At 36.3% G+C, this 27,377-nt stretch overlaps 1 protein-coding gene across 1 annotated transcript in view; it reads right to left on the minus strand.

Moving 5' to 3' along the window:
- Nucleotides 1-9,453: 9,453 nt before the first annotated feature.
- Nucleotides 9,454-27,377, minus strand: part of LOC140139025 (uncharacterized) — a 36,956-nt gene continuing 19,032 nt past the window's right edge. The window contains exons 5-11 of the mRNA XM_072160807.1: nt 23,095-23,256; nt 22,589-22,879; nt 16,121-16,309; nt 15,720-15,911; nt 12,283-12,432; nt 10,964-11,139; nt 9,454-10,063 (exon numbers count right to left, since the gene is read on the minus strand). Coding sequence (XP_072016908.1) covers nt 9,938-10,063; nt 10,964-11,139; nt 12,283-12,432; nt 15,720-15,911; nt 16,121-16,309; nt 22,589-22,879; nt 23,095-23,256 — 1,286 coding nt within the window. The 3' untranslated portion in view covers nt 9,454-9,937. The remainder of the gene's footprint in view (nt 10,064-10,963; nt 11,140-12,282; nt 12,433-15,719; nt 15,912-16,120; nt 16,310-22,588; nt 22,880-23,094; nt 23,257-27,377) is intronic.

Raw genomic sequence — 27,377 nt, forward strand, 5'->3', positions numbered from 1 at the left:
AAGGAGACACTTTTGGGCAGGTTATCAATTTTGAGGTTTTTACATATCTTAAATATTGAGATATTTTGCTCCACAACACCATTTTCCCCAATGAAATTGGACATTCCTAAGCGAAGATATTGAGGTTGTAAGTTATGGTATTATAAAATTGGAAATTGAGATATCGGCCTTTAAAAATATTATTGACAATGTTGAGAGTAGGAACTACCTTGAATCATGTCTAAAAAAAAACAAGATGTCAGTTACATTCAGGTTTGAAACCCTCAGACGATATTATAAACTTTAATAACATCTCAAATTCGCAACAAACCCAAATTGTGAAAATACCCCCCCTGGTCAGATTTTTGGCTATTTCTCCATTTACGATCCTGCCCAAAAGTGTCTCCTTTTGACATGACACGCCACATATTTCCTTTTCAATCTATTACCATTTTGTCTGTAAATAACCCTCACAGTTTTCTTCAAGCATTATACAAATTCAAATCCTTTAGCGAATAATCTCCACTCTCAAAACCATCAACTTACAGTGTATTCATTGCCATTACAAATTCCTTCTAATGTTCAAATGCCACTCCATTATTACAATTTCATTACAATTTCATTACAATTTTATTACAATTTCATTGCAATTTCATTATAATTTCATTACAATTTCATTACAATTTCATTACAATTTCATTACAATTTCATTATAATTTCATTATAATTTCATTACAATTTCATTACAATTTCATTACAATTTCATTACAATTTCATTGCAATTTCATTACAATTTCATTACAATTTCATTGCAATTTCATTATAATTTCATTCATCTACTTACTTATTAATTTACATGTATATGTATAGCTATCATCACCTTTAAAACCACATACATACATAACATCAAACATTGAAACCTAATTATAAATAATTTTACATTTTAACTCTTGATCCTGATACAGACACATTAATGATTCACCATCAATAATATTATGTTCAATTAATCTTATTATTGAGAATAAAATTCAACATTTCAAAGTAATATGCCCATCATCCTGACATTACATCAAAATGTTAATTTCTTTGGAAGTTTCACCAATCTACCTGATCGAGCATGCACAGCAACTTGAGAATTCCCGGCACTACCCAGCAAACACAAAAACGTTTTTAAAAACGTTTTGAATAAGATATATTTTGGCTTTTGGTTTAGGTAAAAACGTATTAATAACATTAAAATGTCGGGTTATATAAAGGTCATGATAACGTTTTAAAATGTTTTGTATGAAAACACACTACAACGATATTTTTAATGTTTTCAAAAAAATGTTATTGTAAACTATTTTTGCAAATATTTTTGCCAAATATTGTGTCAATACTTTAAATAACATTATGTTAAAATATTTGAACCCAGCAAACACAGAAATGTTCTTAAAATGTTTTTTGCAAAACCTTTTAATAACATTTAAATGTCGGGTTATATAAAGGTCATGAAAACGTTTTTAAAACGTTATTGAAATTATTTTGGCAAACATTTTTCGCAAAATATTTTTTCAACCCCAAAATAACATTCTGTTTAGAATGTTTTGTATCAAGTTTTCAAGAATGTTTTTGGAATGTTATTAAAACGTTTTTAAACCCTTTATATAACCCGACATTTAAACGTTTTCTGTAAAACATTTTTGTTTGCTGAGCAGTAGATTATCAAAAAAGGTGTTTTAAGGTTATGAAAACGTTTTATAATCTTAATACACCCTTTATATAACCCGACATTTAAACGTTTTCTGACAACCTTTTGCGAATGATGTCGAAAACGTCTTGTGTTTGCTGGGTATAGACTGTCTACTATTTTGAGCAAAATTCCGTGCAGTATGTAAAGCTATTCATTTATCATGTGAAAGATGTTGCAAATTCGACCTAGGAGATTGAGGTTATTTACTTGGACTAGATTGTGACACACGTCTTACCCTTTTATTGTCATGAACTACTGTTGGTCTTAATTTCTCTGCGCATTCGTCTCAGATGTGACTGAGTGACTTGTTTTGGATCATTAGATATTTTGTTTTGTTCATGACTAATTTGTGTTTATGTATCACAACTGTCCAAGTTACGATTGTAAGCTGGTTTTAGCATATTATAAATGCATTATACTTGTTTTTGAAGCTGGATTTGATACATCTACAAGCTGATAATTTAAGTTATCATTGAATCTTTGTAGTAGTTCTTATACTCCCATCCATCGGGAAGTGAGTTTGGATCGTACACTACCTAGATTTGTAACAAATACTTTATCTCCAATTTCATATGGTTGGAAGCGATTTCTCTTATCATATTGCTGCTTTTGCTGCTTTATAGCTTTTAAATTAGATTGTCGCACCATATTTTTGCAGCATTTAATCTATTACTGGCATTTCGTGATCCACAGCCACATCAATGAGGAATACTACGGGAACCAGCGCCTTTTGTTAGAAGTCACGCATGAGTAAAGTGGATAACTTCTATTCTTGAGAGGGCACTCTATTCACGCGGTTTCTTTTCCAACGCTTAAAGATCACGAATTTTGGTGGTCTGCAAAAGGAAAGTGTCCGCACTATCGATTGATTACGTAATTGTTATGAATAATTTATTAGGTTTTTCAATGCAATCGTCTCGACCCATTAGTGCATATTATCTGTATTATCAAAGTACTTGGAATAGCAATACGGTGAGTTCACTGAACTACGCCCTAATACTGATAGCGATTTCACAGAAAAGGTATTTCTAGTGCAATGCAGCGTCGGACTCTAGCTGAGAGCGTAGCCTAAGTCAGTGCGGACTCCAAGAAGGGCTCTCCATACACAAATAAACAAACACAAAGGAGGGTAGTCTCCTCCGTGACTAGCTTGATTTCGATGGAGCGGAACCAAATTGTCTGCAGAGGAGACGGGTCATTTTGCTATGCAAATGATTTGAGTGTCATAGCCCTGGTTACACATGCACGTACTTCTTTTGAAATCCTAAACAAGGTAGGGGCCTATAGCAGTTGCTGGTAGGATATACAGCTTATAGAACACGGATAACCTCTATAGCAAAACTATCAGACCTAACCATTCTTTATTGTGACATCTAAATTAGTTACCCGATCACCACCTCGTGTAAATCATTGGGCTATTCCATTTAAAATCCACACCACCCCTGTGGAAGATTTGGAAATATTTTCCACAGGGGGAGTATGAACAATTAACACATTATGCAGCCCCATTTGATTTTCATGTACCCCAGAGAAAGATTCAACCTGAATCTTCCACAGAGGGAGGGTGACTTTCAAATAGAGTTGGTTAATGTGGTAATTCCGTTTGAAATTCATGTTCCCTATGTGGAAGATGTTTCAAAAATCTTTCACAAGGGTAGTATGGATTTCAAATGGAATACCCCAATGATTTACACGAGGTGGTGATCGGGTAACTAATTAGATGTCACAATAATGATTGGCGCACCCCAGCAAACACAAAAATGTTTTAAAAACGTTTTAAACAAGTTATATGTTGGGTTTTGGTTTAGGTAAAAACTTTTTAATAACATTAAATGTCGGGTTATATAAAGGTCATGAAAACATTTTAAAACGTTTTGTATAAAAACACACTACAATAATATTTTTTTTAAATGTTATTGTTAACTAATTTTGCAAATAATTTTGCTAAATATTTTGTCAACTTTTAAATAATATTATGTTAAAATATTTGCAGTAGTAGGTTGTCAAAAATGTTTTTTAATGTTATTAAAACGTTTTATGCCCTTTATAATACCCTCTATATAACCCGACATTTAAACGTTTTCCGACAAGCTTCTATAACATTTTGCGAATGATATTGAAAACGTTTTGTGTTTGCTGGGTATACAATAACCTTAATAGCAGTACCTTTAATAATACACCAACCTGTCATCTCCTCTTTCTTACCAAGTCCTTAAAGGATCTAGAATGAGCGTTTATGGCGTTTCGACAGTATTTTTTGTGGGACGTGAGAGCACCTCAGACGTATCGAATTGCATTCTGAATACGAAGCATGTCTTTCTGATATCAAATAATTTTCAATTTTGAAATTCACGATATAATACAAATTTTATGACAAATTATTAAAATTTGATATTTTTCAAATTTTTGATATATAACAGTCCTCGAAATAAATTTTATAAATCTAATGATATATTCTTAAAGTGTATGTAGCTGGGAGGAAAAGCCGGCGATCAATTGAAAATTTTGACCTTTTATATTGAAGATATGGATTTTTTCCCCAAAATTATTTGATATCAGAAGGTCATTCTTCGTATTCAGAATGCAATTCGATATATCTGATGTGCTCTAATGTCCCACAATAAATACTGTCCAAACGTTCATACCCCTTCCCTTAATCGAAGAGGCAAATCCATATATATATAATTTTTTATCATCCACACGCACGTCAAGAATATTACACCTTTCAGTTAAAACAATTAGTCACCTCTTACCTTAAAGATACTACCAAGTTTGCATTTCACTTTTTCTTCACCATGTAAAATATATTTTGTCCAGTTTGTAATGTTCGGTCATTGAAGATGTATTTTTGCTTCTCGTGTATGTTAATACATGAACGCTTTCCAAGAAGTAAGTCCCCCCTAAGACATGTAGAAAATGCAACTTTTATTTCAGACGAAAATTTCATAAATGGCTGTATTTCGCAGTGAAGATGATAAAAGTGGCCAACCAAACCCCGTTGACTTGATGTATAACAAAGTAGTCTGTGTTCCAAACTTTAAAACAAAAGAAATGATCGATTGCATTTTATATTAAACCAAAATGTCTTAGTAGGACCTGCTTCTTGTCTTGGTAACCCTGTGCGTACTTGAAAAAAATCTGGAAAGAAAATCACAAAATCAGCTTTATTTTATACGTGCTCTTGAAATGCTTAATCTATACTTGTGCTATGCCTAGATTAGATATTTAGATTAAAGGCCAAAAAATAAATTGTTTGCTTGTCCATAGATCACTTTCAGAAATTGGGTCGGCCGGTCGGGAAAAGTTTTTTTTTCTTTTCTTTTCTTCCCTCTTCTTAATTTTTGTTAAGTACCAAAAATACCATGTGAAGTAAAACACTCACACTAAACACAGAATTTCCAACAAAGACAAATTCAAGGCAAATCCTACTTTATTTGACATGTGCATGTCTGGCAGACTTAAAATATTGCATTTTTAAGTTCAACATGTTTTTATGCTTGTGCATGTAGACGCCCGACTTGTAGTACCCGTATTCGAACCCATGGCTTCGGACCCGTACCCGTACTCGAGTCCCAATTTCCGTACCCGTACCCGTACCCATGGCCTGGGACCCGTACCCGTACCTGTACTCGTGGTCCGGGACCCGTACCCATACAAGTCTGGTAGACGATGAGGATGATAATACAAAAAACGGAACCCTCAGCCAGGTATACTATTGGACATGGGGAATTAAACTATGCAGGAAATGGTATTTTATAACATACTTTTTGTACATTACTGGTGGACACACGATGATTCGCACAATAAAGACCAAAGATTGCTTAAGTACAGGCCCTATGGAGAAACCAATTATTTTGTTGTCCATTCACCCATATAATATAGCAATCAGATTTTGGGATGGATGTATACACAGTGATTTGGAGAAGCTATATAAATAATCAAAAGTACATGGCTACAAATTGACGAGGACAACTCCTTTTGTCAAAAATATTGATTATACAATGTACTTATTGGGCCTTCACAATAGAATAGCTTCTGGCATTTATTCATCTTCTTAACTCCTGAACAATGGTCACTAACCTTAATCAATAGCAAACTCTTTTGAGCTGTGTGAAGGATCAAGAATATTCAAGATATTCAAGATCGAGTTATTGTTGGGCCAACTATCGAGTGACCACCGAGTAATGTCTTCACTTTTTCAGACGAAAAAAATATAACAAATATACGGTCGGGACTGCCAAGACGGTCGGTCGGACGAGGACAAGCAAACAACTTTTTTTGGCCTTAGGAATATGTTTACTTTCAACTTATTCAGAAAATAAATGCATATACCCTAAGAATAATTATGCATATCTACACACTTGTGGCATGCATATCTATACACTTGTGCTATGCTTAACTATACACTTGTGCTACGCTTATTTATACACTTGTGGTGTGCTTATTTACACATTTATGTAATTTTGTTATGATTATAATGCACTTGTTTTATGCCTATCTATACATTTGTGTTATGATTGATCTATATGTTTATCTATGCTTGGCTTATACACTTTTATTTCATTTGATTTCGTTTTATTTGCCAGATATAAACATTAAACATACATTAAACAAACAATTATTGCAAAATATTAAAAACATTTAACATTTTCATGGAGTAGAATTGACCAGCAATTAACCATGACTTATTAAAATCAAGACGTGTGTTATGATTATCTATACACTTGTGTTATGTTTGATCTATATACTTGTGTTATACTTAATCTATAAACATGTATTATGCTTGACCTATACACTGGGTGAATCTTATCTATACATCTGTGTTATGCTTGATCTTTACACTTCTGTTATGATTACCTAAACACTTGTGCTATGATTATCTATACTCTTTTGTTATGTTTGATCTATACATTTGTATTATGCTTAATCTAATCTGCATCGTTGTGTAATGCTTAATGCAATCTGTACACTTGCGATATACATGATATATACACTTGTATGATGCTTAATCTAAGTTATACACTTGCGATAAACTTGATCTATACACGTGTGGTATGCGTATATAATCTATACACCTGTGATATGCTTGATCTAATCCCTTGTGTCTTGCATAATCTAATCTATACACTGGCGATATGGTTGAGCTATACACGTGTGTTAATGCTTTATCTATACACGTGTGTTATTCATAATCTAATCTATACACCTGGAATATGCTTGATCTATATATGTACTTGTGTTTTGCTCAATCTTATTTGTACACTTCAGATATCCTTTATCTATATATTCTTGTGTTATGCTTAATCTAATCTATACACATGTGTTATGCTCTATTCATACACGTGTTTAATAATAAATCTAATTTACACACTTGTGATACACTAGATCTATATTTATGTGTTTTGCTTAATCTAATTTATTCACTTGTGATATGCTTGATCCATATATTTGTATTATGCTAAATTGTATCTATACACTGGTGATATACTTGACCTATAACTTGTGTTATGCTTAATCTAATCTAAACACTCATATTATGCTTTATCTATGCATGGGTGTTATGCTTACTAAATCCACACTATGACAGTAGCGTATACGCGAACGCAGCTCGCATACGCATTACGCGTAATTGTTTACTTACACTATTATTGAGTACAGCACAAAGCAACTTAAACCCCTATGTGACTGAGCGTGGGCATGCTATACTAATTGTCGTGTTATATTTTCTCATTTAAAACAATGCGACTGCTTGTTTACACGTTAATTATTTCTCTTTCATTTGGATGAGAAAGCATGCCCGCAGGGATGAAAATGTCATACAAATGAGAAACCTTTCGATTCTCATAGCTTTGTCCAATTCTCATCACTTTAAAAAAAATACTCCCACTAGTGATACAGCTTACACTTGCAGACAGGACTATGAAGCTATATCATACTAAGCGAGGCGCGTGTTCATTGTCTTAAAGAAATATAATTCCATATTTATCATGTAAATTAAATGACTTTTTCCAAAATAATCTAAATTAACGCGTTTCTATAAACATTCATAATTTACACGAATTTGTAACACATCTCATGTAATTTGTTTCTCATTGTATGAACACCATACCACTTCCTAAACAGTGTGGTACACTGCAAAAAACAAGTGTTAATACATTAACACTATTTGAGCAACACTTTTTAAACATGTTAAACCGTTAATGTGTTAAAATATTAACATTTGTGTTAAAATATTAACAATAATGTTTTAAAATATTAACACTTTTACACTTTTATTAACACATTAACACTATGATTAAATGAGGATGTTCATTTTAAATGCTTTAACACGTTAACACCACTTTCCAAAAACAAGTGTTAATATATTAAGTGTTACTTTTTTAAACACGTTAAACCGTTAATGTGTTCAAATATTAACATTTGTGTTTATATTTTAACACACAATTGTGACCGTCCACGGCGAATGAGCCGTAAATTCCTCCCCCGGTCAATTTTGTTTTATTTCGTGTTTTTAAACATCATAAACTTAAAAATGGTATATCATTTGACTTCAAACGATATCCAGAAGCGGGGTTATGGTTTGTTAAACTTTGCTCCTTCAACAAAATTATAGCTTTTTACGTTTTTACATGTGTCTCTTTTTCCACATTGTTGGCAATAAATTTCAAACAGTCATAATTGGCGGTCATTTCAAATCATCCCCAAGTCAACGAGGTTTAAGAAAGTTCTCTCATTGTTAATTGTTGGTTATGCATACCTGTACAAAATACAATGCCTGGTAACCCACCACTTGAACAGGATTTAGCAATATAAGCAAACAAAGACCAGAGCTATTAAAAGTTCTATAGCCATCTAAGGTAGAAGCTTATTATCCACTTCAAAAATAGGATTATTGATTAGTTTTTGACTATCGAAATGAGACGGATGTCGGGCCAGCTTAAGTTACCGATGAATATGACCTTCGTACACATGTTATACCGTAACTCAGAATACAATTTAGGGAATTTACGGCTCATTTGTGCTGCCGGGTCACAATTGTTAATATTTTAACATAAATGTTAATATATTAACGGTTTAACATGTTTAAAAAGTGTTGCTCAAATAGTGTTAATCTATTAAACAATGATGTACCTGGTAAAAAATTTCATGACCATATTTTGAATCAGTATGAACAATGCATTAAAATGAGTACAAGCAAGCCTAGTATTGATTCAGTAGTTCTTAAGATAGCTCTTGATATTTTGAGAAAATATTTCGAAACTTTAACTTTTTCCATTAAAACGCATGGCTAGCACGCAGAGCATTAAGGGCTCTGGTATGAATGTTTATGAACGCATAGTGTTTTTGTGGGACATGAAAGCATATCACACATATCGAATTACATTCTGAATACGACGAATGTCCTTCTGATTTTTTTGAAATTCGCGACATAATACATATTTTATGGCAAATTATTAAACTTTGATATTTTTGACATTTAACAGTCCTCGAAGTAGACTTTATCAATCTAATGATATTTACTTAAAGTGTATGAAGCTGGGATGAAAAGCCGACGATCAATTTTTCCTTTTTTTCCCCATAATCACATAACAAATTGAGAAATGTCAAAATGTTTAAATTATCGTCGGCTTTTCCTCTCGGCTACATACATTTAAGTACATAATTTAGATTTATAAATTTTACTTCGAGGACTGTTAAATATGAAAAATAACAAAAATATCAACTTTTAATAATTTGCCATGAAATTTGTATTATCGCCAATTAAAAAAATAAAGATTGTTTGATATCAGAACGACAGTCCTTGCATATATAATACAATTCGATGTGTCTGACGTGCTCTCGCAAAAATACTGTACAAACGTTGTTACCAGAGCCCTTAAGCGTTTCAATTCGCTGAAATAAGTTGTATACAATACAATACAATCTTTCATAATAAAGTGATCAGAAAATGTGCATTGTCCGAGTATAATATAACAAGAAGTAATGCTTAATCAGAATATTGAGAATAACTTATTCTTCATTTTTCTTAAATAATTGCATTAGAGTTTTAAATGTCTAATGGCACATGTGCATAGTACATGTGCAACACTGTAAAATGATCGCCAAAAAGAAAGACGAAAAGAACTATATAAAATTATTCCAGGACCCTTCCACCTGGATGGAAGGGCGGTTGATAATTATAAAATGCTGATTTGATTTCACTGTCCATTACAGCTAGTCGAACTTTTAATCGCATACGCCAATTCTCCAATGAGCATCTACGATCTCAGTACACGAAGGACCCGCCTCACAAGAACAGAATTTGTAACCTTCCAGAACCACCGAAGAAATGTTTGATTTTCCAAAGTCGCCCTGTTAATAATATTTCAAATAAATCAAAATTACTAACAAAGTTCATGAAGCAAAAAGTCCTGTCACTGGTTGTTAAGTATCTACAGCATCTACACTCTGAGCATGAAAGCTGCCTTAAACACTACATAGCAACTCCCAACAAGCTATATAAAATACCTCGCAAATCAAAACAAAAGGGGCGTAGCCAGCCTTTCTAGACGAGGGAGGTACACAATTATAAATGTACCGACGGCCTAACAATGTTGACCCTTTTTTCCAAGATTTCCTCAAACAGAAATTCAACCGGTTCAAACATCCTAGGAGAAACGCTTAGTTACCTTGTTGTACATTTGGAGATTAAACAATGTGCACATTGTGCTACCTTTCTGAACTTTAGCATAATAATAAGAGACCCATACCAAATACAATTTTGAAATGCCGAGCTTAGTAGTATATAACATTACACAGAAACAAACAATAATAATGGAATATTAAACAAACAAAAAAGAATCAAAGTAACAAACAAAGGCACAAGGGAAAAAAATCAATCAAATAATGAATAAATGAATTAATTGATTAATAACTATTAAAATTAAATATTAAATATGCAAGAAGTGGAGAAAGTGCTCCATGCGGGCACTCCGTGCGGGCATGAAAGTGACAGTAACTGATATGTAATATCAAAAACAACTCTGCCTTTTGGATTATACTAAATATTTAAATAAATAAATATTTCAATAAAAATAAATACATGTACATTAATGAAATGAACGACTCTATAGACTTTATAAAAGTTAATAGGTCTACACAGTTATTCTATCAAAAGTTTTGTAATTTCCAGCTCTTCTTATTTTAACGGCAGGTGTACAAATACGATTATATTTATTTCTATTTATTTATTTTACTTTACCACTTCATTACCTGCATTGAGATGAATATATCCTGATCTTTATAGCCGATATGAAAACCATCTATGTCAACCTTCAAATATAAGGATGCGTAGTTAGAATCAGACAGATTCACAACATTCGTGGACACCTCCTCTACATGCACTCCTGACGTATTACGGAACAAGATTCTGGTATCATTTCCAACATCTGAATAAGTAAATATTCACATAATTATAGGGAATCGCGATCAGTCCAGTCTGACTCCCTAGGGAGACAACATTGGGTTATTCCACACAGAGGGTGTAGATTTCAAATGGAGTCACCCATTCAGGTAACCGCATTTGAAAGTCACAATCCCTGTGTGGAAAATTAAGGTCATGTCTTGCATAGGAGGTGTATGGATTTCAACTAGAATAGCACGTTTCATATGGTGCCAGAATGATGTCTGCCCATCAGGAGATATTAATCCTACAATCATCCTTATAATTAAACGTGATTTTCTTGCTTTTGTATTGTTTTGTTTTTAAGGATTGGAAAAAACACATTATATATTAAATGTTTGTATGTTCTCATACTTCTGGATAAATTACAACCTTTGAAGTGTGTTTCAAACATTCAAATCAAAATATTGTAACTAGTTATGGTTATCTAGGTGTATCGCAAGGACCGTTTGACTTGTATAATGATTATTATCGCTATCAACCAAATATAGCTGAATTCAACATAGTTGTTAAGTTTAATGTTGCTGCAATAAAACCATAATGTTATAACCACATAACCTTATAATGATTAAGGTCAAATTTTAATGTTGTTATCCTTTGCCAAACATTATTGCATAATATTAGTAACATTTTAAGCCGAAATAATGAAATAAAATCATGCAAGAAAACTTCTCAGCTGCTTAAATGTGAAGGTCTATGAGGTAATTGGCGAATATTAGCTAGAATTCCGGGTTTTAATCAAAAACTCTTTAGATATTATGTAATTAAAACTATTTTAGGCTTCGTCTTTTACATGTTATTTTAGAAGACCACTTGATGCTACAATCGTGCAAAAAGTAGAAATTCGAGAAAAAATAGATAGCCATTGTAATTGCTTTAATGTGAAGTGTTTGATAACTGATATCGTAAACAATAGACAACATTTTATGTTGAAACGACTGTACATAAAATTCGCACTGACTCAATTAGCATATGTGTATTAATATATCATTCTTTTTCGAGTGAGCGATATAACATCAAGTTTATGGTAGGTCTGTGGCAAATAACATTTTTTTTGCATAATGTGAAAACAAACATTTCATATGTATAATATTATTTGAGAGCGTGTACTAAATAGTCCTAACCTTACCATGTACATCGTCTGGTGAACTGTAAACATTTCCAGATGCTATTGTACACTGATAGGTCACTCGCAGGTACTTATAGGTGTGCCGGCAAGGGTCTCCAAAGACTGAGTTAATGGCATGCACACTACATGATGTCTTGCCGTCACACAAATCTAAATGTACACAAGCAGGAATAGAATCGAAAGACCCAATGAACGCTCATTGAGTTCAATATCAGATTAAACACAAGCAAGAAAGATCCTACAACTTGCACCACCTTATGTGTCTACCGGCTTCTGGAATTAGGAGCCTATTACCTATAAATGTTTTTAAAAATGTGGATAATTGGGTAGAAACTGATGAAAAAGGGGTTAATTGGGTACAAACATCGGAAAAGGTCTATCTGCGTGCGGCTGTACGTTTGATTGAAAGGTACGCGGAGCGCGTAAAAATTTTGATTGTAAAGATTACGCAACAATATTGACGGAAACTGCAAGTGTAAATAATGTGCGCGTAACATGCCAGAAAATATCGATAGTCCTTCATAATTTGTGACGTGACATGTCAAAAGGAGACACCTTCCCATATTCACAAACGAAAACTTGGTGAGCACCATGTGAAAGCACTTGTTTTAAGCTTTCATTTGATATACATGTAATGCTCATAACACTGGACTGGCCCACACGCTCTCTAATACCCTGCCAAGCCTTCACTTTCTTTTATACCCCCATCAGACCATCACTCTCTCTAAAACATCACCTGACTGACCCATACTCTCTCTAATAACCCACAAGCCTTCACTCTCTCTTATACTCCATCAGACACTCACTCGCTCTAAAACATCACCAGACTGACCCATACTCTCTCTAATACCCAACCAAGCCTTCACTCTCTCTTATACTCCACTATACACACACTCTCTCTAAAACACCACCGGACTGGACCACACTCTCTCTCTAATACCCCACCAAACCCTCACTCTCTCTTATACTCCACCAGGCACTCACTCGCTCTAAAACACCACCAGATTGGCACGCACTCTCTCTAATACCCTACCAAGCCTTCACTCTCTCTTATACCCCATCAGACCCTCACTCTCTCTAAAACACCACCAGACTGGACCACACTCTCTAATATCCCACCCCTTAACCAACCACACAGTAGCTAAGCAGATTTATGAGGTAATCGACCAGAATGCCGTCTACAACGTGCCGTTTCTTCTCGATCTGGCACTGAAATGTATTAATCGGCCCTACTACTAAGTGATCTGAGAACGGAAATATATAAATCGGCTCTTCCATTCGAAATTATTACACCCTTATTGTTGACTCGATCTATGTGCGTACTATGCTTGACCTTACTATTCGACACAGGGAGTGTGTACTTCAAATGCCAGTATCCGGGCCTGAACGGGCCAACAAATACAAAATCTCTGCCCCGTTCCACGGGCATAGATAACAAAAGCTTCATCCTCTCCGCATTAGACGATTCTTGGCCACTTTCGCCATAGCTCTCGTAACTTAGGTATGTTACCACCAAATTGAACACTATTTTATCATGTGACTAGGTTATTCATTACTTTCTCATGCGAAAGAACCACCCATTGACATGTATTATTCAATATGAACTGTTTGCCTAATGACTATATTGACGTTGGTCAACGTTACATTAAAGTTACGCTTTCTTACCCCGCGGGGCTATTATTGGAACTCAATTAGTTGCAAGTCCTCACTATGGAAGTCACCTGACGGACCGGGGCCCCGGTTTAAAGAAAAAACATCAAGGCTGCAAGCCTGGCAGGGCTGAGGCCCGAGACTTCCTTAGTGAGGACTTGCAACTAATGGATGTTCAATATATAATAGCCCGCAGGGCAAGCAAGCAAGGTGGACGTCAGTACCTTAATGAAATGGGTGACGGGTTGGTAACTGTCGACAGCAGATTTTCTTTCGTTATTGACAGCCTTTTTTTTGTGTTTGCCCCTTAATTACCCTCATTCTTCAGGTCCACCCCTCTATCGGGGCTAATTTATAGTTTCAACTTGATCGCTCTTGTTGGGCAACCTTTGAGCAATATATTTTTTTTTTACGCCGATCCCTCCCGAACCTTCCTAATACCTCATTGAGTAATAACTTATCAAAGTACTCGTTTATATATTCTATGTTGTCAAATTTAGCTTCAAAAGGTTTCATACACCAGCTAAAATTAATTAATAACAACAGAGGGTGCTATCGCTCTTTACGTATCATAAACATTCCAGAAGAGAAAATAACAACCTGTATATACACTCCTCAATAGAATTCCCTAACCTGTAGACAAATTTCGCACATCACAAATATCCGCCATCACCCCCATCGTGAGGGGAGGGAGGAAAATGGAGGCCAAGATTTCGATTTTGAAGCCATTTTTCAAACGTCACCACGGTCAAGGTCAAGTCACATATTGGGCTGGGTTTGTGTATGTGACGTGTGTTTGGGTCTATTCGTCACATTAGTGGATATAAAATGCCATCAATGTATCCCCGGGGTGGTGAAAGTCATTAAAGTAACCGTACAAAGGATAATAACCCAGCCCCTCCTCGTTTTTCTGAGGGTAGTGGTCTTAATCGTGATCATTAAATGGTACAGAACATATAGAATATTAATTTAGGCATTACGTTGCACTCTTAAGGGCGCTTAATTATGACCCCTACCCTCAGATATGTGAGGAGAGGGCCGGGCGATCATCTTTTGTGCGGTTTGTGTGACGTATGGACCCAAACATACATCACGTACACAAACCCATCTCAATATGTGACTTGACCTTGACCGTGGTGACGTTTGAAAAATGGCTTCAAAATCGAAATTTTAGCCTCCATTTCCCCCCTCCTCTCAAGATGTGGGTGATAGCGGATATTTGTAATGAGTGAATTTTGTCTACAACTTAGGGAACAAGTGATGTAATGAAAGATCAAGCACAATTATCAATAATATTATCATCATATCCTATGTTTTCAAAAATGCTGATATATTCATCTGATCCTTTAATGCTTTTGAGGAGTGACGATGGTACTGTGTGTCTACATACCTTAAACGAACAGTGCATATTGTATGCCTACGTGTGAATAGGATGGAAAGAACCTTGACCTCTATTTTGTAATAGAGAATCGATATGACGCGATTAAATGTTGCCTCAACTAGAAAACCTCTATTTTGGGGAGGTGGCCAGTGCGTGTACCTCTTATCAATAACTTGAGACTGTGGCAACAATAATACTTATAAGCTTGAACAAGACACGTTATATTAAAAAGGGGTCTACATCTCCTCCATTAACTTGTACAGGCGCTAGGCGGTGTCAAATTTTTGTTTGGAGCAACAGAAGAAAAAGTAAGACCTTCGGAAGATACATCTATATAGCACATATAACTCTCTCACTCTATAAAGTGCTAAAAACAATGCTTATCTTTCATCTTGTTTTGCCCTACCTTTCGTAACGGCCAAATCTGAAGCCCAAGACGAGTCACAGTCTGTTTTAAAACTTGCATCTATGGGTGAGGAAGGACAGAGAACCGATCCAGTCACCCTTCTTCCAAAGAGAGCTGTTAACACATTAATCGTTCCTCCCTCTGCAGCTGAACAGGATAAAGATGCATATGATTCCCCGCAAGCACAAACCTCTGTAGTTTGGAGAGAAAGAGAACATGGTTAATGTATTGTAAAATATCATTTTTAATGAACTCTCATTGAAATAAGTATTATTTTAAAACGTGAAATGCAAGTGAAAATTACTACTGAAAACATTGTTGGTGGTATTTCTACTAAGTATTATGAAACATAAAATACTGCCAAACAAAGTACTATATATAAAAAAAACCAAAATGATAACCTTTGTAGATGCTGCTATTATCCATTCCAATAAACGCAGTGATCCCTGGAAAACCAGACCCTTCCACGCTTATCTTCGCCACTCCTGCGGTTCTGACTTGGAATGGAAAGAAAGGGATCACCGATGGCTGCCATGGAACTCGAAGCCCTGTTTGCTCTGCTCCGGTGGTGTTCTCTGGGCAATTGGCAACTGAAATCAATCAAATATACCACAAAGTCATTCAGAAAATACAAACAAACAAGCAAACGCGACTCTTTATATTTTGTATGATGAACTAGTAACTATAAGAAGAGTAACGTGGTATTAGCTTGATGTACAAGATGACTATATTTAAATTCTGTTCGTGCTCAATTTATATTTACGCAGCATGTACACAGAGTTGTTTGATGTGATCATTTGTGATGCGATCAAGCAAAATCAGTCTTAACTCGGCAATATTAAATGTTCAGTTTCTTATAGGATAGTATACAAATATTTACTGCTCATGAGGGATCTGGTGAAATGTAGTCGTTCCCTCAGTGAATTGGAGACCGTGAGCATACTATTTTCACTCGACCGCAATTTAGAGCAGTGAATATTTGTTTTATATCCTACATTAATATATTCTTTGTTCATTGATTGGTTAAATATTAGAAACGTATACATATAGGCTAGGCCTAGTCAAGGCAGCACGCACACAGTTGAATGGCTAACATAGCTACAGCTTACCGTGAAAATGTTGTAACCTCTAGGCCTATGCAATACCGCCGTGAAACGAGTAACCTGTGCGAGTGACCATGTTCTGTTATGTCACCGTCAGTATTATTACGATACTGGTTCTGATACTGAACTCAGATTATCTTTATGCCATAAAACCGCCGTATTTTAGCTGCAGTTCTGTGCGTCTGCTTGTGTGCTTTACAAGGCAACATGACTTTCTACGCATTAATACCGGTACTGAAATCCCGCGTACGTGGCGAGTTGCACCGACCACTAGGAACTGCGACGCAGCATCGAGGCTCAGAGAAAATAGTAGTACTATTCCCGGGGAAAAGTACTTCCACTAGTACCTCGTTCCCTCATCAATCGGCTTTTTGACTGCTTTGCAAAACTATTTTTGGTCACATGAGAATCGTTTAACCAATAAATGAACGGGGAATATATTAATGAAGGATATAATAAAAAACATTTGCAAAGCTGTATTTTTCAGAAAACCCCATTGAAATTAAAAACCAGTTCCAAATATATGAGCAATTGAAGAGGTTCCAAAACAACAGGAAACAAACGGAAATATAGCCTTTGTTTGGCTATATCTTAAAATCAACATTTCCGAGTTCCGACTGATCTTGCTTGATTGCATTACATATATTAATGTTTCTAACAAAACATTGCATATTTTTCAATTCTAGACCTTTACAATACAAACAGCTATCACACCAATACACACATATATTTTTGTAGATTAAGTTTTTCATCTTTTGGGCCTTTTGTGGTAATTTTTATTCTATAAAATGTATATTTGTGTACTAATTGAGGGCGCTATTTACATATATTTAAAATTGAATTTAGCCCAATAATATGAGTAATAATTCCTTTCATTTTATGATAACAAGTAGTTTTAAAATTGTCTTGCTATGCCCATTTTCTGATGTTTTAAGGGAAGGGGTATGAACGTTTGGACAGTATTTATTGTGGGACATTAGAGCACATCAGACATATCGAATTGCATTCTGAATACGAAGAATGTCATTCTGATATCAAATAATTTTGAATTTTTTATTCGCAATGTAGTACACATTAGTCAAAATAATCATTGAAAAGAAAAGTCTAGATTTGAATTCAGCAATTGAAGCTGCGCTCCTATTCTCCATTGGCAGAGTGTTCTAGAGGATTCGGGTGGACACTGAAAATGCTCTATGTCCATAGAAGATGGTACGTGGAGGTGAAGACGGGAATTTGAGAAGATTGAGCGATGAAGACCAAAGCGTGTGCGAAGGCTTGTAGCGTGCAATAAGATCGGCTAACTAAGTGGGTACATGTCCAATGAGAGTTTTGTAAACCAGCAGGAGAACTTAATACCTAATGCGATGGGAAATTGGGAGCCAGTGCAGTTGTTTAAGGATGGGAGTTATATGTTCATTTCATTTGATGCAGGTGACCAGGCGAGCAGCAGTATTTTGGAGTCCTTGGAGTTTCTGAGGATCACATTCCGGCAAAGCAAAAAGGAGACTGTTGCATGAGTCCAAGCGCGAAGTGATGAAGGCATGGATTAAGTTTGTATATTAAAGCCCAGCCGGTGCGACAGATGTTGCTGATGTGAGATTTCAGTTTAAGATGGGTATCCAATATGACTCCCAAATTGCGAGCTTCAGGGCTTGAGTTGATACGAGATTATTTCAATCGAAGGAATAATTTCAGTGCCGATAAACCGGGAGCTGAAGTGTAGTATCTCGGTCTTCTCATCGTTGAATTGGAGCTTGTTGTTAATTGCCCACGATTTGATGTCCTTGATACAAGCTTCAAGACGATGAACTATGGACTCCCTTTCTTGAGGCTTAAAGAGGACGTAGATTTGGGTGTCGTCAGCGTACATAACGTGCATGAGATCGTGTTTCGCGATAATGTCGCTCAGGGGGCCGGTATAGAATGTAAAAAGAGGTGCCCCGCATACCGATCCTTGAGGCACTCCCCAAACAGGCTTGTGACGTCTCGATTCGGAGTCTCCAATGGTGACTCATTGGGAGCGCTCTTCAAGGTATGAGGTTAACCAATATGTAATGCTGTGCCGGAAATACCGTAGCGAAGCTCGAGTCTTTGCAGGAGAACATGATGATCGATCGTGTCGAAAGCAGCGCTCAAATACAAAAGGATGAGCACTGCCTCACTGTGGTTGTCAATTGCACGAACGATATCGTTCTGAGCTCTCAAAAGAGCAGTCTTAGTGCTGTGGTGGGGACGGTAAGCAGATGGAGCACTGCTATGAAGATTGTTAGCGCTAAAATACTCCTGTACCTGCAGCATGCAACACCTTTCAAGAAGCTTTGAAAGGAAAGAGTGACATAGGTCTGTAGTTATTATAGACGTCCTTGTCCAGTGATTGCTTCTTCAACAACGGAGTCACCTTAGCGACTTTAAAGCACAGTGGTACAACGCCGCTAGTGCGTTGTACCACGACTAGCTCACTGAACTCAACAAATGAACTAGTGTATTGCTCATGGAGAGTAGCGGAAAGTTCAGTGTGAGGGACAGACTCTAAGTTGGTACGAATGTTCTGAATCTTGCTAACAAAATAGTTGGAAAACTCATTAGCGAGAGATTCTGGCGACTCATGGCTTGGAAAGAGTAGTGTTCGGATTTGTGAGAGTATTAACAATCCGGAATAGTTCTTTGCTACTGCTGTTAGTTATCTTGTTGTTGTGATACTCTCGTTTGGAGGCTTCTAGCGCAGATCTGTAGGACTCACAAGCATCACTGTAGATTTGTCTATCGACCGCGAGCTTTGATTTGAGATATTTTCTCTCAAGACGACGCTTTATTCCTCTTTGCACGGCGAAGATCGTCGGAATACCAAGGACAATTTGGTCTTACGGTGATTGATCTGTCCCTAACAGCAGCGTGAAGATCACGAAGCACATCGTCATATTGCTTGGTAAGCTCGATAAGATATGTTTCAGGATGAATAAACAGAGCAGACAGTTCAATGTTCTTGTTGAACTGATCTATGTCGATTTCGCGGATTTTTCTGTGCACTAGTTTTTTCTTCAAAACCGCACACCATCGCGTTATGGTCAGACGGTAAACCAAGTGCAAGGTTAACATCACGGATCACGTTGGACTCTTTTCGCGAGAGCAGAAGGTCAAGCCTATTTCCAGATCGGTGGGTGGGGCCGTTAACGTGCTGTTCAAGTCCAGCTTCATCAATAAGATCAAAAAAATCAGATGCGCCCCGATCATTTTGATCATCAAAATGATAGTTGAGGTCGCCGGACACTACTATGTCTCCTGGCGAGGACAGAACATTCTCAAGAAAGGTGGAAAAATCATTGAGGAACATTTTAGACGTAAGCTTGTACTCACGTGATGGTGGAGGGCGATATAAGTTGATAAGTCTCAAGGTGGATGTATTCTTAGAGATCAAGACATCGATGTGCTCAAAAGATCCGTAAGTGGGAGATTGGTTGAGGCATGTGGTGAATCCGCTCTTCACCAGAAAGCTAACTCCTCCGCCACGACGTAACTCTTTAGGGATGTTATAGATGTCAAAATCTGGAACAGTGTGTTTGATATCAGCGAGAGCACAATCATCCCGGTCTGACCCAGTCAACCAGGTTTCTTGGAGGGCGATCACATCCAAATCGTTCTCAGTTATGAAATCAACGACCGATGTAGTCTTCTTATGCATTGAACGCGCATTACAAGATGCACACTTGGTCGTAGATACATTTTGATGATCACATTGTTTACTGATAAACACACATTGATGAGGTTGCTTTGTTGATCATGGTTGATCGGAATAGGTGTAACATTTCAGAGGTTCACGCCACGAGTAGAATCGACACAAGTAGGCCTATCTATACAGTCAGCGCTACATGTAACTGTTTTGATCATCCGTTGCTTATGTTTACCAGCACGGCATCCTCTTAATGTTTTTGACGCACATATTCCAAGATAATGGAGTTTATTCGAGATATTAGGCTCAAGTCTAGAGTTTGTCACACCTTTTCCGATGGACATAAGTGTGGAGATGGAGTAATGACGTATAGGATTCATGACTGAACACAAAGTACAGTACAATGTTATATACAATTCGATATAACGTACCAAAGTAATACGGTACACTACGACCGACCTGAGTAACCATTTGACATCATCAGCAGCGACAAAAACAAATACTATTTACTCACGAGTAGATGCAGTAAAAAACAAGATAAATGTCCAAAAGTTTTCTTCGCTAGTTACGAGAGATCCAACAATATTACAATGGTATAAAAATCCTTAAAACAACCTTTTAGGCAAAATATTGATAGAGGTATTCAGCTTGATAGCGCCCTCTTATCTATTTTTTGACGCCTGAGGAAAAAACACTTGGAATTCAAGAAAATGCTATTTGCTACACATTGGCTGCCTTGAGATTCCAATGGTTGAAAATATGAGCGATTTCAAACGTTTCGAATTTTCACCCACCCAAGTAATACGCGCGTTCTCGTTTACTTTAATTCTACTTTTTGACGCCAGAGGACAAAAGCACTTGGAATTCCAGAAAATGCATGTGAAGTTTTAATTTTACATTGAACCCTATGTAAAATACAGGGTGTCCCAGAATGATTTATACCAAGAAAGTTGGATTTTTTAGGTATGAACCGTTCAGCACAAAGTTATTTGGAAAATGTTATGCAGTATAATTGCTGTACCCTGTTCTTAAATCTACTAAATAGTCGATATCTATCGTTTATTTATGATGTTACGAAGCAATCCTTGTATGGAATAAAGGATTTGATACGCTTAAGTGACCTTAAACTATTCTTTCTTTGGCGGCAGTTTTGAAGACAATTATTGCGGTGCGTGAGTTTCATCATTTGAAATGCTGGCAGAGATGGCTTTTTCATAAAAGTATACAGAATGTTCGTCCTTAGTGTCACAGCATGCATCTATGTCCACAGTATATTGGCAAACCCACAGCTACGTGACGGTGAAGATTAAAATTTACTGCGGACGATCCTTGAGGAAGTTATCCTCTGTACTAATCACATTTTTGGTAAAATTGTGGTAAAAATCACATAAAAAGTATGTTTTTCAACCTAAATATCTGATGTCATATTGAAATGTTTCACTTAATCCCATATCAAGAATTATTTAGCATTGTAAGCTCTACATCTGTGCCAAATTTGGTGTATTTCCTATAAAAGAATATAGGATTTCACCAATATATTGCACAGTGCGGCTGGACGATGGTGATATTAAGGATCCATGTGTTGGGGTGCCTTTGCACTAAATTACACACATGCGGTTTTCGTCCATTTTCAGTAATAGCAATGTCACGCTAAAACGAATCAAGCTATTTCCATGAAAGTCACAGAATAAGTAGAAGACATGTATAGCATTGTATTGCATTTATTAAGATTAGATACACTGTTGACTAAAAAAACACGGTATGAATCATTCTGGGACACCCTGTATACAAGTTGGGGCCCAAATTGAGCTATTTGCTACACATTGGCTACACATTGGCTGCCTTGAGATTTTTAAGGCGAGTGATTTCAAATGTAAAATCACGATCTGGAACAGAGGCCCATGTCGCATGGGGAAAAATGGGAGATCACACAAAAACAGCAAATTTTTAAAATAACGACAAAATCTGTTTGTTTTTTCGTAAAAGAATGTAATTTTAGTGTGTGCTGAGCAAATGCATACATATTTTGGTCACAAAAGATCCACTTTTCATATGAAAATCCCAGCTACATGCATAGCCAAAGTGTTATCACGACTTACCTTGTTCGAAGCTCCAGTCCCCACAAAACTTCCAGCTACCACCTTCGCTTTCAAAGGCGGTTGATATTCCAACATACTTAACGTCAATGCTAGCGATGTTTTGGAAGCTCATAAAAGGTGCGTCACCAACTCGACTGACCTCCACCAAGTCGTTTTCAAACGAAACACGAAACTTACGGTATTCTGTGGCGGACAAAATTAGTGGAGTAGAGATATATGTTTGCTCTGTGCATTGTTTGCAAAGACGAATAGTTGAATAAGAAATATCCTGATTTCTCCACCCTCCAATGACTGAAAAAAGAAATAAGGACATATCTTTGAATTCAGTTGTTAAAGTCGTGAAGAAAAACGATAATTGTGGTAAACAATAAACATGGTATGTGAATAATCTGTTTCAATGTGTCGGTATACTCCTACTTACAGTCCTCTGTAGCAGTTGAACTTTATTTTTACAATCTTTAGGCCTATACCAAAGTAGATGAAACAGTCCAATAATGTTAACGTACCAATTTCATACATATTCTGGGCATCTCCGTGGATCGGTGATAAGGCGACATGAACCTCGCTTGCAGCACGAACACTAAATGTAAAGCTCGTCGCTGCTGCTGGTATGCCAGGCCACACGTATTGGTATATATATGCGTTCGGTGTGACAGTTGTTTGACAGTCTATTCAATGAAATGAAAATAGGGGAAAATGTGGGTAAATCAAAATCAGAATTGTTTTGAAATTTGAGACTATATTAGAGACATTGCGATTTCCAAACGTAGACATCGGACGTACGTTAATCTATTCAAAACTACTCTCCTGTATCGAAGCGAGGCCAAGTATTTAGCTATTTTTAGGGCGCCGGTGATAGCAAAATAAAAAAAATATAAGGTCATTGCAAGCCTGAGAGCATGATTTTCAGTGGCATTCTGTGAGAGCAAAATTAGTGTACAAAATATGGGGTCATTGGGTGATCGAGAGAGGGACCGTTTGGATATAAATTAGGGGGGGGGGATTGGTTGAGAATATTTTAATGGGGTCTTTGGGTGAGAGCCAAAAGAAGCCTCGAAAATCAGTGATAGACGACTCGTTGCTGTTCAGTCTCATTTTGAAAGTAAAGTCATGATGTATGGATGTAGTGATCTTTAATCTACCAAAATATTTGTTTTGGGGCAACTATAATATTTGGGGAGCACCAAAAAAACCCAATTAAGTTTAATCAGCATGTTAAGTCAAAATGTTAGTCAAAATCAAAAGCGGCCTGTTTGAATTAGGCAGAGACTCAGCTTATTGTTAATTTTTCAACCAATGTGCCCTCTATCGACCTAGATTAGATTAGACCAAATATTATAGTCTTTATTCTAGCTGACTTGTTCTCCTTCGTGACGAATGAGCACAATCCAGTTTGGAACCGAGACTAGCAATATTTAACACCATATTAACGTATGTAAAATCGTCCGTGAAAACGTACGTTCCACGTGCTGCGTTTGGAACATCGCAATCTAATTTGATCCGTTGTTTTTTGTAATGAAAATGTGTCTTCATTCATACGCGCGTTTCATACATACAGATTGTTCATTGAAAGGCGTGTGAAATTGACTGTATAACAATTAGATTGCAATAATTTGCCTTTTGATACAAACGCACGGTATATACGCACGGTCCACGTTGAAATTTGTACGGTGTATGATGGTTCGTGTAACGCGCCTAATTTTTAACACGAAAAAGTCTCATTTTGAAGGTAAAGTCATATTATTTGGATGCAGTGGTACGTAATCTACTAAAATATTTTTTTTGTCAACCATAATATTTTGGAAGCAATGAAATACAAATAATTTTAAGCAGCACGTTAACTTTGGTTTTAGTCAAAATCAAAGGCATGCAGTTTTGAAGTAGTCGTAAGACCCGGAGACCACTAAATTTCAAATGTTTTGCCCTCTTGTGACTAGATCTGATGTTAGTCTTTGCTCCAGCCGCCTGGTTCACCTTCATAACGAAGGAACACAACCCAGCTTGGAGCCGAGCCTAGCAATATGTACGCACATTTTGCTTTGTTAAAGTTATAAAAGGATAATTAAAGGATATAAATTATTATAGATGCTTCTATGTCGTATGTGTGAATGCGATACCAGATGAGCCACAGAGCAATCTCAACAAGGAACCTGTAGGTCTACTACTTACACCAGTGCCAAGGCGGAATGTTACTGTTGTTAAAACTAGGGGGTTCTTAAAGCAACCGATGTTGTACTATGGAAATTCCTCTAGCTCATATCATCCGTACAGACAAGTAACTCTTAGCAATGATGTTCAAGAAAATCCAGGTCCTGTTTCTAATCCATGTGCTTCATGTGAACGTCCAGTAGCAAAGAACCATCGCTATGTTTTATGTGACACTTGCATGAAACCCTGCCATGCCCTAACTTGTGGTAGACTATCCCTAACCGATTATCAAAATATCACATACTGGACATGCCCCCGCTGCTTGCTACATGAACTTCCTCGATACTTTGATGAAGAACTGGATGTCCATACACCAGGAATTCAAGACTCTTTTTCTATCGCTGCTAACTTAAAATCTATTAAAGGTTTAAGAATTATCAATTTAAATATTCAGTCACTCTTTTACAAATTAGACGAAATTAAATTAATTGTACTCGAAAGTGACCCAGACATCATTGGCATCACGGAAACGTGGTTACATGATGGCATAGATGACTCTGAGGTGCATATTCCCAACTACACGATGTCTCGTAATGACCGTGCGGATGGGCACGGTGGTGTGGCGTTCTACATTCATAACAGGCTTGAGACAAATTTGATTCATCTGTCTCAACCTAAGCCAAATAAGGTTGAAACCCTTCGGATGAAATTAACCATGCCTAACACCCGCCCGGTCCTTATTGGCATCGTGTATGGGCCTTAAGTTTGAAAAAAAAAGGGTACATTTGGTCAAAATGGATTTTTTAATTTCATGTTGAGATAGGCCTAAGTCAAATAAAAGACATACACGCACACCCCCCCACCCACACCCCGCCCTAAAAACAACAACATGACCAATAAAGCCCACTACTAGTATTATGATTTACCCCCTCCCTCCCAAGGTTAATAGGATTTTGTACTTAATTTTGTTGCATGAGCCCTTTGTATGCCTAGTTCCTATACCCAAAGTGCTGATACATGTAAAATGATTAAAAGTCAGAATAGGAGCTTGTGATCATCATAATAATCGTGATAACGCTAACGTACTCGTATATATAAGCCTATATGTTCATGGAGCATTATTTACTGGTGATTTTACCAATATGCTGTAACAAAGAAGCACCCATCACAGATATTGGAACCATGTAGGCCTACTTGGTTTGTATTCTTAAATGTGGTGCTCAACTCATCAAAGCAATAACTGACTCCACACCACTCCACGTCATACATACATTTTGCCAGTCACATTTCCCCAATATGAAATTTGTTTAAAGTAAAATTTTAATTTTAATTTTACTTCATTAAAGTTTGGCGGAGGCGGGGTTCGAACTCACGGCGGCGGACTGCTTTGGACACACTATGAAGCCAGCGCCTTAGACCACTCGGCTACTTGTCTTGTTGGAATTCATTTGAAACTTATTTGAAGATATAATCGCAACTTCAACATAGGCCTACCACGTGACAAGCAAAGGCAGAAAACGTACCATATTTTGGAATTTTATTTCAAATAAAAACATTTATGTGTATTATTAGCGCTCAATTGTTGTTAACTGCGTGTTTTATACAAAAAAATCCAACGATAAGCATGATAACTGGGCGTCTATATGTACAATACATTATATCGATTTTGACACGTGCTTGTGTCTCAGTACATTTCCATGGTCAGTAAAATACTATAGAGAAAAACCTACCATTTTCTTGTATACACGTTCGATGTTTTGATCAAGTATGTGAATATTCGACATTAGACCCAAATTTTTTTTCCAGGAAATAAAAGATTAGATTACCATAAAAACGAAACAGTAATCTTTTGCCGGGTCTAATGTTATTTATAAATAGAATTTTCAACGTTTTTTCTATCCTTATTCTTGCTCAATTAAAAAAATATTTTGGCGTATATAAAATTGAAATAAAATTCTCTGCCTCATAAACGACATCAAATGTGCCACAATTGGGTATCACGAATCGTTATATATGATGTGCAGTTAATATTCATATTTTCTTTTATACAGAGGATGCTTCAGTTTTGACAGGAAAAATATTTTCTTGAAAACCCTCTCACTCGGTTATTTTAAAAAGGTAACCACGCTTCCCTAGAATGTGCAATAAATTAGCATTAAAATTTTTCTTATTCTAACAGCAAGCGTTTCTAGAATGTATTATGGCGAAATGTGGTGTAAACTGACTCAAGATAAACTGACTCGAGATAAGGGACTGATCAACAGTGAAAAGATCATTATACGTTTGATGTTGGTGTAATATACAGCATCATTATACCAATGCCATACCGGTTTATGGGGAAAATATATGTTTGTGTTTTCTGAAAAGTAAAGAAGTCTCCATAATTTTCATTGCATGATATAAATTACCTATCTACAGAGCTTCTCTCCTGTAATGAACAATATGAAAAAAATTGGGGAACTCTTACAATGACATCACAAAGTAGAGGGATATTTTACTTCTTTTTTCAAAAGTTGTAAAATGTGAAATATGGCCCCCTCCCCTGTAAATAAATGGAACATCCCGATATTAATATTTGTTGTTTTATATTTTTTCAAGAAGACGAAGGATGAAAGATTTTGTGTACAAAAATTTACTTTCA

Source organism: Amphiura filiformis, chromosome 18, assembly GCF_039555335.1.
Source record: "Amphiura filiformis chromosome 18, Afil_fr2py, whole genome shotgun sequence".
NCBI classification, from domain to species: Eukaryota; Metazoa; Echinodermata; class Ophiuroidea; order Amphilepidida; family Amphiuridae; genus Amphiura; species Amphiura filiformis.